Raw genomic sequence first — 14,787 nt, 5'->3', positions numbered from 1 at the left:
ACATTGTTATACAAGAAAGGGGTATCAGGATTTTTATCACGGCAACCCATGGCCAAGAGTCTCTTATTTAAAAATTAATTTAAAAAATGCTATTAATTAAACTGAGTTTATATGTCACCATTAGGTTTTGTTATGTGGTTGACATTATTCACTTCTGTTTGTCCACATATGTTATGATTGACAGCCCCATTATTGGTTGTATCTATTAAAATTATTTGAATTTATTCTGGACCTCCAACTTAAGGAACCCCTGCAAGCGTCCCAAGGCACACCGTTTTGGAACAACTGTACTAGATTAATAACAGCAATGCACTAATGAAAATATACCAGAGTGCAGTATAAGGTAACCTACTGTATGTCTAATTTATAATTTAAGTGCACCATCTGGGATATGATCCCTAGTGAAGGAAGTGGAACCTCAAGCGGTGGCAACCACCAAGAGTTTCTCCCTGTACCCTGGGGGCCAGTCCAACCGTGCACCACTACAGGGACAGTTCTGTGCACAGGAGAACTTGCACATGCCCAGTGAGCCAGTTGGGTGTACAACACAGCACATGAGCACAAGGGTGATGCGCTCTGGGTAGCCTGCAAGGGATCACCAGATTGAGTCTTTACCCCACACTCCAGCATCCCAGAGGTTAATACATTTGCTCATATCCTGTTCCTGCATTGCCTCAATTAAGAGGAATTGGGAAGAGTCATAGCAGCTCAATATGTGCCTGGTATCATACATCTACCCCTCTGTATATTTGAGCCTATACGGAAACAACACGTCATCCCTGTTGCTGTTTCCATCTGTGCAATCTTTGTTGCTTTACAACAATGCCCAGCATTCTAAGGTGGTACTTCATGTACACACACACACCAGATTTTCTGTATAAGTCTTCTACTGTACATATCCCCATGCAATTCTGAATTTTGTCCTATACTTTTCATATGCCAGTGGATACAAACAATGGTTGATGGAATATCCAGACATACAGAACTTTGCATCTATCAGACAAATCTTGTTTTTATTACATGCAATTATCACCATATTGTATAAATGGTGGAGTTTCACTTTGAGCTACTATCTCACTGGGACAGACAAAGGAATAATTATTCACCAGATAGATTAATATGAGTAGAGCTTACACTAATGGCATGGTTATTGAGCGGCCATGTTTACTATCTGGGAGGAACAATTGTTTACAGCAGGACAGTCCTGTAAGGGGGTGGGGGCTTTTGGCAGAACCTTATATATAGAGTTGTGCTCATAAGTTTACATACTGTACCAGAATTTGTGATTTTCTGGCCATTTGTCAGAGAATATGAATGATAACTCGCAAACTTTTCTTTCACTCATTATTAGTCGTTGGGTGAAGCCATTTATTGTCAAACAACGGTGTTTACTCTTTTTTAAATCCTAATGACAATAGAAACTACCCAAATGACCCTGATCAAAAGTTTACATACCCCAGTTCTTAATACCTGCCCCTTTAACATCAATGATAGCTTGAAGTCTTTTGTGGTAGTTGTGGATGAGGCTCTTTATTTTCTCAGATGGTAAAGCTGCCCATTCTTCTTGGCAAAAAGCCTCCAGTGCCTGTAAATTCTTGGGCTTTCTTGCATGAACTGCACGTTTGAGATCTCCCCAGGAGACTGAGATGGCGACTTCAGAACCTTCACTTTATTCTGCTGTAGCCAATGACAGGTCGGCTTGGCCTTGTGTTTTGGATCATTGTCATGTTTGAACGTCCAAGTACGTCCCATGCTAATGAGTGCAAAATTTCCTCCAGTATTTTCTGAGAACATGCTGCATTCATCTTGCAATCAATTTTGACCAAGTGTCCATTGCCTTTGTAGCTCACACATCCCCAAAACATCAGCGATCCACCTCCGTGTTTCACAGTAGGAATGGTAAACTTTTGCAGACACCATTTTTTGTTTTCGGTTATTTTGAAAGTGTAAATGATGGAAATAAATTTTTTTTTTGACATGCTATATTATTAGAATGTCTAATCTGTAATTTGATGCCTTTTGGAGTTTTTCCGTCTTTCCTTGGCTTCTTTTTGCACATTAAAATTTTTGCCTGCTTTTGGCCTATTTATCCGTGATGACAATTACATATTACGCCGCACACCGTGATGACAATTACATATTATACCGCACACCGTGATGACAATTACACATTATGTCGCACACCGTGATGCCCATTAGACCCCACACTGTGATGGCAATTACACAATATTCTCCACACCGTAATGCCCATTACACATTATCCCGTCGTCAGGGATAAGTTACAAGTGCAAACAAACCAAACTTTATTCATCACGATCAGTTCCTCCACCAATGAGCAGCATTCACCAATCAGTGTGAACACCTGTGCTCACCTGTGAGTCAAGACTTAATCGTCAAGTCCACAGGGAGAACAGGGGCCAGACCAATCAGTTTAACTAATTCAACCCACAGTAACCGTGCAAGGAAAATAATAAACAAAAGAATAACAAAAAATATATATATAATACCATAACCAAATTATATAACGAGTATTTAGAACAATATATACAAAAAATACATTTTGCTGCACAACAGAGGTAAATCCATAAACAGATATACATAATAAATAACTGTTAATAAGGGTTGAGAAAAAATATTTAATTGTATAATAAAGTCAGGTTGCTAGTGGCAACCTACTCATATTAAATATCCATTATAGATCCCATACATCAGAAGAAGTCAATTTTTACTTAATAATATTTTATAAGAAACAGTGCATCCCTAGTTTCTCATTAAGTCCCCGTGGGGCCAGGGTGTCTAATTTCATTATCCATTTGCTTTCACAGCGGAGTAGTAACTTTCCCCTGTTGCCACCTCGCCTTAAAGGGGGGATATGGTCAATAATTTTTGTGCGTAAACTCCCGAAACATGTTAGAATAAACTTACCTTGTTTTCATGAAGACTCCTGAGTGCCGCATATTTCTTCCTCTGTATGTATGTATATATATATATATATATATATATATATACACACACACACAGTACATACACATATACACAAATACACAGTGGGGATCGAAAGTTTGGGGTATAATGATTTAAGTAGCCTGTCATTGTTTGGCCTTGGTCTGTGAGGCATACTAAGTCACTGTGTGGCCTTCAGCCGGCCAACTTAAGTGCGGGAGGACAATGACAATTCCTACGGTAACCAATGTCTGGTCATGCAGGATGCAAAAGGGTGATGTAAGGTAATTGTTTTCTTGCTAGACCACGCTGTTATATTAAGACACATATAAGGGGGGGGGGGGGGGCGCGGCACATTTTTATTTCTTCTCCCTGGGAGCTAAATTGTCTAGAAACGGCCCTGTATACCTATACCATTTGGATAGGACTCCAACCTTCTGCACAGAGTTCCTGGCCTGTTCTCGTTAATGCTTTCAGCTCAATCATGAAAGGACAACATTAAGATAAACACAGATTTTTTATTTTAAACTGTGGTTAAAGTGTATTATTTTTTTTTTCCTTTTTGTTATTAGAAAAAAATGCAGCCATGCTGATCTTATGGGCTGTCAGCGCTGCGTGTGTGGGCTGACCACTCCAGTTTTCTCCGTCAATCTCAGGCAGCAACAGCAAGGTGTGGGGACGTTCATTGCTGTCGCTATAAAACACACACACTCCAAAGGTGAGGCATTTTGTAAGCAACTTTGCCAAACTAAGCAAAGACGCCTAGAAAATGCCCCATTAGAAACTGCTACAGTTTCGTATATTTGTTTTAACTTTTCCTTATCGTGAATCATTGCTGCAGCAGCCGCACTATACAGCAGCCGGAATGCGCACTCATAAGAGAGCAAACAATCTTCATTGCCTTCGGTCTGAAACCAGCATGCAAAGGGTGCAAAATTAGATGCCATTGTTTAAACGCAGCGGCAACAGCACCTCACACTCTTTGCAATTAATAGGATAATATGTTCTGTGTTACTATTTATTTTTTGTTTCATGCTTTTTTTTTTTTTTTTTGTGCTTTTTACATTAATCATGAAACTTAAAGCCAGCTACCTTTTTTGTTTTTGAACAACATAGGTCTTGGCATTTAGATTAGTTTTCTTTTATTGCTTAATGATTGATTTATTTATTTCTGTGTTTCAGATCCCAAAATCACCACTGAATTAGAAACAGAGGTCTCTACAGATTGGGAGATCAAGACAATTACAAGCGCTTTGAAGACTTATTTGAGGTACAGTATTTTAAGTACATGCTATACCAAGTATGTAGAGGTATTAATAACCATATATGTGTGCTGCATGTCATGTTGGATAGGTGAAAGGCTATTGGGGGGAATTCGGACGCTGCCCCACTAGTGAAATCCTACCATGCCAATTAATGTGCACACTGTGCAAATAGACGTGTACGACTAGCGAAAAATTTGGAGCCTAGTGAAAATGTTCAAAATCCTTTGTTACAGGCTTACCATCCAATTATTTTTCCCTGGCCACCACTCAAGGTTGTCCACCTTGAGCAACTTTATACACAAAGTACTGTGCTCCACACCCTATATGTGGAATGCGTACAGATGGGTTCTTAGCTTGTAAGTTAAAACCTAGGTCCTAATATGCACGAATGACACGTTGTACATACAAAGGTTATCACACAGCAAATCAATACATACAAATAAAAATACAAAGGAGTGTCTGCAGATGGATCAGCTTTTAGTGATGGTTGTCCAGAATGGGGTTAAACTCTGTGTAAAAGGACAGTCTCTTACTGTGGGTGGCTGCCTCTCATCCATCTAAATGTGCCTTTGTGTGACGGGCCCATAAACCAACTTGATTTGGGCCGAGAAATTGGCCCAAATCGGGTTAGTGTGATGTCCCCTCAGGTCTGATTCAGAGGTCAGACCAGCATGCAGGTCCGACCTCGGACTTCCCTCCTGGCGGTGGGCCGGGAACAGGAGTTTCCTGCGATCCATCACAAGTTAAAGGACCGCATGTGATATGTCGCATGCGACCCTGGCTTGTGGGTGATCGGTTGGGCATACTGTTACTTTAGTGTTCCTGTATCTATTTGCCCAGAGTTGACAAACAAATGTATTTCACCATTTCAAATGGCAGTAGGTATAACTGTTGGAACCAATCATAAGCTGCAACCTCTTGCTAGTACAGTATTAGGTAATGCCAGTCCTATTCTGGCCTAAACTAGTTTATAGGAGAATTTTGCTCAATGGTGACTCCTATTGCGTGCATATATATGGGTGCACATTATACGCATACTATAGAAGAATGTTTGATTATTTTTTTTATTTTATTTTTTTATCTTTCTTTGGAGGTCATGAATTAAATTCTTCTGTTCAGTGCTAGTATTACTCAGCTTCATTTAGTTAGTGATCAGACCGTTATGCAATTGAGTCCACATAAATTTACAATCTTAATTACATGCTATAATCTTGATTGGTTCTTTAAATTTCTACTTGTTTCGGCTGTCTAAATGTAGCCCCCCTTCCAGCAACTTTTACCAACATGTTGTTTCTGCAGATAAACAGCTACTGTATTATTTAGAAAACAGTGCTGTTACCCATTATAATTTTATAATGTATAATTCCTTTTTTTTGGTGCCACAAGGGTTTCTGCAGCGCCTGGCGACATAACCAAATGAATGAAACAAGACAACAGTGACCATAGAGTATTTTCACAGAGAATGGTTTTGTCCATTAAGGAAAATCCATGCAACCACATGGCGGTCATCCTATAACAGCAGCTGTTACACGATGACCGTGCCGTATTCATCTAGTCTGTAAGCAACCATATATTGTGCATTTAACTGCACGGTCAGAGAAGTAAATGGGGGAGGAATGGGCAAATGCCTTATACTGGAAGCGAGTATGAGAACATTGAATTGGATTGTGAAGGGTAAGCCAGGACAGAACTTGTAGTGGTGAGGAGGTGTATGTAGTATGTTTGAAGAGGAAGATGAACCAGGTGGCAACATTGAGGATAACGGATTTACAAAGTCAATTGTCAGGAAGGTCAAATAGGAGATTACAGTAGTCCATTAGTGAGATGACCAATAAGGTGTTTGAGAGTCTCAGTAGCAGGACCTTGTGGAAAATTATATTATGCAGCAGAGTTTGAAGATGACCAGCTCAGGAAGCTTAGAAAAGTGCTGGGACATTCAAGAAGAGGTAGAGAAACGTTTGGAAGTACAAGTGAAGAGAGTAGGGGGTAGGAAAGGTATAGGAGTATTGTCGGCATAGAGAGGTTATCCCCTTCAGTGGATGGTTATATTTGAAAACAAAAAGACCAACCCTGGGGGGAGTCTGTAAAATTGTGCAGGGGGATTGACAGCAGGGATCCCCAGCATTAGATCTGATTCTCGGATGTTTCCTTGCTACTGTGAATCAGCATAATGCATTATATGCTTAAGCCTGCCCCACGACCAATAGTAGTCTGTGGGTGGGCTAAAGCGTGTAATGCAGTATGCTTATTCCCATGCCGACACGATCAGCGTTTTGGTCCCCAGGAGATCAGAAATTGGTGTGACCTGGAAATCTTCCGTGCTAGCCAGCTCCAGCAGTGCAGCTCAGCTTGGAAGGTTTCCGGTCATACCACTGAAGGGGTTAATCAAAGCTAAAATAGCTAATATAGAGCGTGAACAGGAGAGATCTAAGAACAGAATCTTGGGGGACACCTACTATTGGCAAAAGTGTGTGTGGGGGGGGGGGGTGAAGACATTGGAGGAGACCAAATGTAAAGCTCAGGGTGGGATGTACCAAGCAGCAGTGGAACATCCCACCATCCATCAAACCCATGCTCATCACATACAGTATGTACTCACATATGCAATGAGCATGGGTTTGATGGGTGGCGGGATGTATCCACTGCTGCTCGGTACATCTCGCCCTGAGTGTTCCATCTTGGTACTGACATATGTGGTGAGCAACACAAAGGGCAGCTCTCCCAATAAGAGCTGCCCTTTGCGATCCCCACCACTGCCTGGACTTCCTTGTTTCTTATGGGGAAGTCACTCTGTGCATGCGGGGCATGCTGGGAGGGATCTGTAAACCGATGGGATTCTATGAGGTTACATCAACAAGAACTGGTGTAACCCCCACGGCAAAACCCCGCCGGAGGATCTTTAGTGCATTGGAAAATATGAAGACGCCATCTTCCCAAAGAGATCATTAGGACGATGGTGCCAGCCTTAAGTACAGATATACTTGTGAGGAAGTTTGGCGGACTCTGGCCCAACTGGGCCCATTCAGAAGCATGGCTATGTAATTAGAACCTGGCTGGCTGTACTGGGCATGTGAGAGTTCTCTTTACCCATGCAAGACCTACAGCACAGCTCTGAGCCGGTGTTTGCCACAGCTAAGGACAGTGCTGTCCCTGTTGTGGAGATGGGCCATTGCCATCCTGCCGACATCGATAGCATTAACGGCATGCTCTCTCTTATTAAAAACTATCCCCATCATACATGGGGAAGAAGCGGAGATTTTTCTTTCCCTATACCAACGCTGCCTCATTGTATGGAACCCTGCATATGAACTGTAATTACTGAATTGGCTACTTCAAGTAATTGGGTTCTAGTTGCTTTTGGTTTTGGCAAAAGTTACAAAATGTTGCAGTATTTTGAGGTTAAGATTAGTGAAACCTGTTGAAGTGGTTAGGATGCAGATTCCTACATGCTTTCCAGTTTACGGCAATTTAACACATACATGGCTAGATGTACTAAGCTTGAAAATTTATTAAATGGAGAGTGATAAACCACCAACCAATCAGATCCTACCTGCAATTTTTCAAACACAGCCTGTGACATAGCAGTTAGGAGATGATTGGCTGGTGGTTTATCAATCAGCTCCTTACTGCTATGTCACAGGCTGTGTTTGAAAAATTGCAGGTAGGCTCTGATTGGTTGGGGGTTTATCACTCTCTATTGTATCACTTTTCAAGGCTTGGTACATCTCACCCATAGAGGTAAAGCTGAAATAATTTAATTTAATAATGTGTCTGCATATTCATCTGTGCACCTGTACCTGTCCTTGAATCGCATACATTAGAGTGTATGACTAAGGTTTTTTTTCAGATACAGGGCGAGGTTTCTCACAGCTTGAAAGAGCTACTATGGGGAGAGATAAAGTGCCAACCAATCTGCTCTAACTGGCATAAAAAATGTCAAAAGTGGATTGGTGGGTTCTCTCTACTTTATATCTCGGAATTTCTAAAGCAGAGCTCTGCGGACACGGACTCCTGCAGCCCTGCTCAGTGACAAGCACCCAGTAGCATAGATGAGTCAGTGCTGACTTCCCCTTTACCCCTGGCCATGCCCCACTATAGCCGCACCCAATGTACCGGTTTTTACCTGGCAGCTGTTAGAGGATATACGGATGAGAATTGGTTATTAAGGTTTAATTTCTGTAACTGGACTATTTCACTTATTACCATTCTTCACAAGTTTAGTTTGAAAATGTATTTTGTGAACCGTTCCATTCTGTTAAAAAGGTAAATTATATTGTAATTGTGAAGCACGGTGTGTCTCAGGCGTCTGGGTAATCCATGTCTTGTACATTTTTATATTGCAGGATGCTTCCAGGTCCCCTCATGACATATCAATTTCAGAGAAGCTTCATCAAAGCTGCAAGTAAGTTTTCCATGAAGTGACCTTTTTGTAAGGTAACCCCCCCTCTTTTGTGAAGCAGTGTCTGTCAGACACACAGCCAGCCGTGCGGCTCTTGTCTCTGATCTTACTGCTGTTGGTGGAACTTTTTATGTCCACTGGGACACATGGAATAAATTGGGCTGCACAGTGGAGCTAGCGTGTCTGTGTAAGGGGTCAGGTAAGATCTTCCATGAATACAAATTATCCAGCTAATTAAAGAAATGTCCTTGAGCCTCTGAGTTTAGGCAGAATGTATATTTTCACCTTTTTCAGTGGAAGTTATATCTGTCAAGGATTATTGTATAACAAAGCCTTTTTTTCTTTTATTTGAGTGACAAAGGGATAAGAATATCTAAGCCCTGCACACGGGGGGATTTCTGCTCGCCTGTGTGCTGAGTAATGCAGGCTAGGGAATTCACCCTTGTGCTTCCCGGCGACTAAACTGACCATACACACATCACTACGTGTGTATGGGTGATCTGTGGTGACCAGTGTTCTCTGATTAGGACACTGGCAGTCTGACTAGATCTTGAATACATGTAATCAAGATCTAGTCAGGCGACTCTGATGCCTGGACCCGCACATCACCGTTGCTCAGGGGCATACACACTGAGTGATCCGTGCTTAATTTCTAAGTGATCTAGGAATATCGCTTAGAAATAGGGCTGAAATCGCCATGTGTGTGTGCCCCCTAAGTCAGCGGCGTAGCTATGTTTTGGGCGCCCCCCGCCGCCCATGCAAAACCCCCCCCCCCCCAATCCCCCGCAGCCTTACCTTTCGCGCTGGTCCCGGCGGCTCCGTTCTTCTGCTGAGGCTCCCACAAAATGGCCGCCCCCATACAGCAGACATTTTCTGTCTGCTGTATGGGGGCAGCCATTTTGTGGTGGTCCTCAGCAGAAGAACGGAGCCGCCGGGACCAGCGAAATAGATAAGCCTGCGGGGGATTGGGGGGAGGTGTAACTATATAGCACCGCAGCCCCCGGCGCCCCCATATGCACATCGCCCCCCCCCCCCGCAGTGGCTGGGGCTGCTGTGCTATAGTTACGCCACTGCCCTAAGTATATCAAATGTATGTTGCTGTATTAAATACTACAGACTGCAACAGGTACTGTAGATGTCAAAACTTTTAGAGCCTGTCACAAACACCGTGTTATTTTGAGAACTTATTGTCCACCTGCCTGAACCCATGAGATTTAAAGAAAAGTTAAAGTAAAGAAAATCATCATCCTCATCATCCTCATCATCATCCCTGTAATGGTAAATCCAGCTGTGTGAGATTTTGGTGGGCGTCCTAAAACTTTCATTGAATTTATAAGAAATTACCAAAGATCGACTTTAAGAAGCTTTGGTACTTGTTTCCTAGCACGGCGCCCGTCGTGGTACATCGCATGCCTTAAGTTAAGGTACTTAAGGCATGCGATGGACGCGATGGACCCGATTTTCTGTCTTTAACTGGCTCAATTGCCGGTAAAAGTGAAAATCGCGTTGATCGCATCCATCACGGCCCCCAATAAGGGGCCGCGATGCGATCAACACGATTTCCCCATAGGGAACAATGTTAAAGTGAAAATTAGGTTGATCGCGTCCGATTTCACATAGATGACAATGTTAAATGGGCCAATATGGCCCATTTAACATCGAATATGTTTAAAAAGCATGGTTAATGCCCCCCCCCCCACAATTTTAAACGCCACCCCGCTATTGACGCCAACCCGAAGCGTGGTGAGCGCAGCGAGCCCGCGAGGGGCGGCGGTACGCGTCCTCCGACCTTTTCATATCCCTACTATCCACGTCGGCGTGGAGCTGAGAATAGAAAGTGTGGCGAGCCCGAAGTGTGGCGAGCGCAGCGGATACCTGTGAAGCCCGCAATGGCCCGCGATACCTGTGAAGGTATCCGCGTCCCCGCGCGGGGCTCGGTGGCTCCCAACTCCACGCCGACGTGGATAGTAGGGGTATGAAAAGGTCGGACGACGCGTACCGCTGCGCTCGCCTTGCTTCAGGTTGGCGTCTATAGCGGGGTGGCGTTAAAATTGGGGGCCACTTTAAACATCAGGGGGGGTTTCTATTACAATGGGGTGTTTTGGGTCATTTCACATTAAAATTAAAGCAAAATCGCGTCGATCGCATCGCATGCGATTTGGTTGGCATGCGATGCGATTGACGCAATTTTTTCTGAAGTTTTAAAGTGCCCATGATTGGCAATTTTCCTCCTCCCCCCCCCCCCCCCCCTTTATAGGCAATCCATTTACATTAGACAGGAAACCAACTGAAATCATTGCACATAGAAATGAATAGGTAAAGCTCGACCACTCACAAGCAAAATTGACATACTGACAAGTATTTAACCATTTCCCATTCATTAATCCGCTGGGGGGGGGGTTCTACACATTGAAGAAATAGTAAAAAAAAAATGCTAGCATCAAATTTCAATGAGCAATGGTTTTCAGTGTTTGAAGCTAGTGAGATTTTTCTTTGCAACGTTGACAAAGGCCCCACCGATATGAATATCCATTATTTCTGCAGCAGATGTGACCAGTACACAAATATCTACTGTATGTACGCCTGTTATCTTCTGCTTCAGAATAAAACTGTTTTTGGAAAGTTAGGACCCAGGAGAAAGCTCCCCAAAGTAGATAAGGGGTACATTTTATTACAAGATAGTTCCGCCCTAAATCTAATGTAAACATTACATTACAGTTTAACAAATAGTCTATTTCTGAAAGTTATTAACCACACAATACAGGTTGTTGTACTCCAGCAGCTATTACAGGGGGTGTAACATGTGCTAACAGGCAGCATACCAAGTAAAACATAAGCGCAACAAGGAAGTAATGGTGCCTACACACAGGGCAATTTGTAAGCAAATGACCCCACATGGCTCCGTGTGTAGGGGCCATAGCGGAGCACCGCCCCGTGCTTTGCTATCACCCAGTGATTAAGATCCAGCATGCTGTATAAATCTAGCTAGATCACCCTCTCTGACCACAGGGACAGGCGTATCACTGTGACCATGCTTTATGAAATTTAGACAGAGCCCATCTAGCCTTGTACAAATAATTCTGATTGACAGTGTCATTAACCAATCTATGGAAATATGGCAGATGTAGACAGCACTTAAAAACATATTAATGTTGGCACAATTTTTCAGTGGAGAATCCAAAGGGGCGTAAGTGTTGGTTAAGAGGAGGCAAAGCAAGTAGAGTAGTAATATAACAATTCCACATCTGATTCCAAATCTGATATTGCACATACCGGTGCTCCCAAAGGAGATGCCATAATCCTACCTCTGATCAGCCTTATCTCCAGCAGCTGGAGTCGGCCCAAATCCACATATTAAAGAGAACATTCATACAGTCACTGTGAGAAAAAAAACCCTGTATCTTTTGGTAGCGGATACAGTCAGCAGCATTCACAGTTCTACCAACTATATAGGCCCACTCATCGGACAGGGTCCCTAAGTTTCCCAACTGGGATTCAAGGACTTATACAAACATAAGGTACAATAACCCACAGGAATATCTAAACTACAGGCAGAGGAGACCACAATCTCTGCACATAGGGCATAAAGTAATTGTACAGAACCAAAAAATGTTTTGAGAATGGAAAATTCTGAATTCTGACCTGTCCTGTCTCCATATGTGGTCAAATGCCAATTTTCTCAAATTATAGTAGGATGAGGGTAGAGGCTGCAATGACAGTTTGGGGTGAAGACCCAAGCCCAATCTGCAGCTGGATTTGCACATAACTGCTGTATAAATGAGGTCCTGTATCTCGGTGGTCCTCAAACTCTATCCTCAGGACCCCACACAGTTCACGTTTCCGAGGTCACCCGACAGGTCCACTTATTACTGACTGACACATTTTAAAAGATCCACAGGTGAAGATAATTATTTCATTTGTGATTCTGTGAGGAGACCTGCAAAACATGCACTGAGTGGGGTCCTGAGGAGAGAGTTTGAGAACTTGTGCTGTATCTCCTCTATACTGGCCATGATACAGATCGAGCCATCCTCATCTGGCCCTTAAATAGGATTAAGTCAGCCAGGGCTGTCTGATTTAATCCTCTGATAATCCACTACTGTATTGTTCTATGTATTGTATTGTCGCTGAGAGCAATAGGCCTTAGTGAGACATGGCTATCCAGATAAGGCTAGTTGAAGAAGACTCCATCTATACTTAAACATTTCAATGAGGTGTCCCAGACTCCTGTGAGCACAGACTAGCCTGTTTCTACAGTGATTTAGGCTGTCTTGGTGCCTGATGATGCAATTTGTGTGGTGTATCATTATCATGGCCCCGCTCATACCTGTATAGTTCAGCAAGTTGTAGCATTATGGCCCCATCCCCTTAGCATCACTCTCTGGGGGAACAATCAGTGTACAGTATTAGTGCATATTATGTCGGTATGTAAATGTGATTAGTTAGTTTTTGTTATGATTGTATGAGTTACTACATTTTATGAATGCTATGCTAGTAAACTGGAGCTCCTGTTTAGGTATGCAAGTTCTGTTTCCAGGTTTATTTTGGTTGCTCTAGAGCTGCTTAACGATAACCATGAACCACAGCTTTGCAGAGTTGCTGTGCTGTGAAATATTCTATTATGCGGGCAGCAGGACATCATTGCAGTTCAGTGAAAAAGGGTATGTGGCCTCATGTGAAGGGGGCATGATGTTACAGGTCAATCTCTTTCATCACTTCATCGGTGCCACCAGTATTCCCACAGATGCTGAGCTGCCCACAGACACTAGTCTGTCTGTACAGTGCATAATGCCGGCTTCTATGTAATGTCACAGTGCAGCTCCCTGTCACTGCAAGGGATCAGTCTTTTTCGTGACGCCACTGGTCTAGTGTCCAAGGATGTTCCAATAATCAGATTTCTGAACTTAAGGCATTTTACCCTGTGTGTATGATGTGAGAGGTGATTTCTGAAATGCAGTGGCATAATACTTTTAGTGGCTACAATGTAATGTAAAAGGAACAGTGGGCCAGATTCTCTAAGCTTCAATAGTGATAAAATAGAGAATGATAAACCACCAGCCAATCAGCTCCTACCTGCCATGTCACAGACTGTGTTTGAAAAAGGTCAGACAGGAGCTGATTGGCTGGCTGTTTATCACTCTCCATTTTATCACTTTTGAAGCTTAGAGAATCTGGCCCAATGTATTTTTTTTCCTCCATACTTTTATATGGAAAAATCTCTGTTTTGTTGCTTGCTCGTCCCTTGATGATTACATTGAGCCAGTCCTAAAATGTTTCCTGTATTCATACAGAAATGATAGAAATTAATCTGCCCTTCACTCATCCCTGCATGTTGCCTTTCTGCCTTTGACGATCCATTACAAAAGCAGATACAGGTGCAGTCGGACACAGAATATAGGCATGCCACGTATCATTTTAATCAGCATAAGCTATTCAAGCCATGCTAATAAAGGCCTATTCATACTGGGTGGTGTTTAGCTCAAAGCACTTTTAGTTTTTATGTTTTTTGCTCAAAAGCCACCCAGTGTGTACAGCCCGGCGACATCATTGCCGGCCGCTGCCGCTCATCTTGTATTACCAGCAAATGAGCGTGGAAGACTTTCCATAGTGTACTTCTATAGAACCCCCGGGTCCACCACCCCCTTAGAGGGAGGAGATTAATACGAGCCCACAACATGGTGAGCATAGAAATCCTGCAATGAGCTTTAATGCGCCCCCCCCCCTGTCGGGCTTCTGACAGTTGAGATTCTGATGTTGGAGAATTAATCACTGGAATCCCATCTGTTGGTGACATATACCATACCCATTGTTACAACATTGGGTGTTTTACAAAGTGAAGATATTGGGGGTGCGGCCATGCTGTGAGTGATATATCTATTACCTATATGCGCTCTCTCCTATTTATTTTCTTCTACGATCCCCATGGCAGCCATACACTGGGATATTCCCTTCCCCCACTAGAGCAGACAGGACTGATTTCTCTTGGGACCGCCCACCTTGGGTATAATAGACCCCTCCTTCACCTCTCCTGTATCTTTTTTCCTGTCTCCGTTTTAGAGTAGACAGAGTAGGACAGTTTTATTTTGTTTAAGCAGGGTTACCTCGGCAGCATGGAGCTGAATGGGGTGGCTCCCCGGGGAGAGGATGGTGCAGGAGACCAGTCTGACTCATCTCCCTGCA

General features: G+C 43.1%; 1 protein-coding gene across 4 annotated transcripts in view; it reads left to right on the top strand.

Annotated features, from left to right (window-relative positions):
- Positions 1-14,787, top strand: part of ARHGAP26 (Rho GTPase activating protein 26) — a 502,534-nt gene that overhangs the window by 237,294 nt on the left and 250,453 nt on the right. For all 4 annotated transcript variants that reach the window (XM_083181921.1, XM_083181920.1, XM_083181919.1 and 1 more), the window contains exons 15-16: positions 4,126-4,213; positions 8,552-8,610. In XM_083181921.1, coding sequence (XP_083038047.1) covers positions 4,126-4,213; positions 8,552-8,610 — 147 coding nt within the window. The remainder of the gene's footprint in view (positions 1-4,125; positions 4,214-8,551; positions 8,611-14,787) is intronic.

The sequence above is a fragment of the Crinia signifera genome, chromosome 4, assembly GCF_055691185.1.
Source record: "Crinia signifera chromosome 4, ASM5569118v1, whole genome shotgun sequence".
In the NCBI taxonomy this organism is placed as follows: domain Eukaryota; kingdom Metazoa; phylum Chordata; class Amphibia; order Anura; family Myobatrachidae; genus Crinia; species Crinia signifera.
Note: the sequence above shows the minus strand (reverse complement) of the source record. Positions and strands in the feature narration are given on the sequence as shown.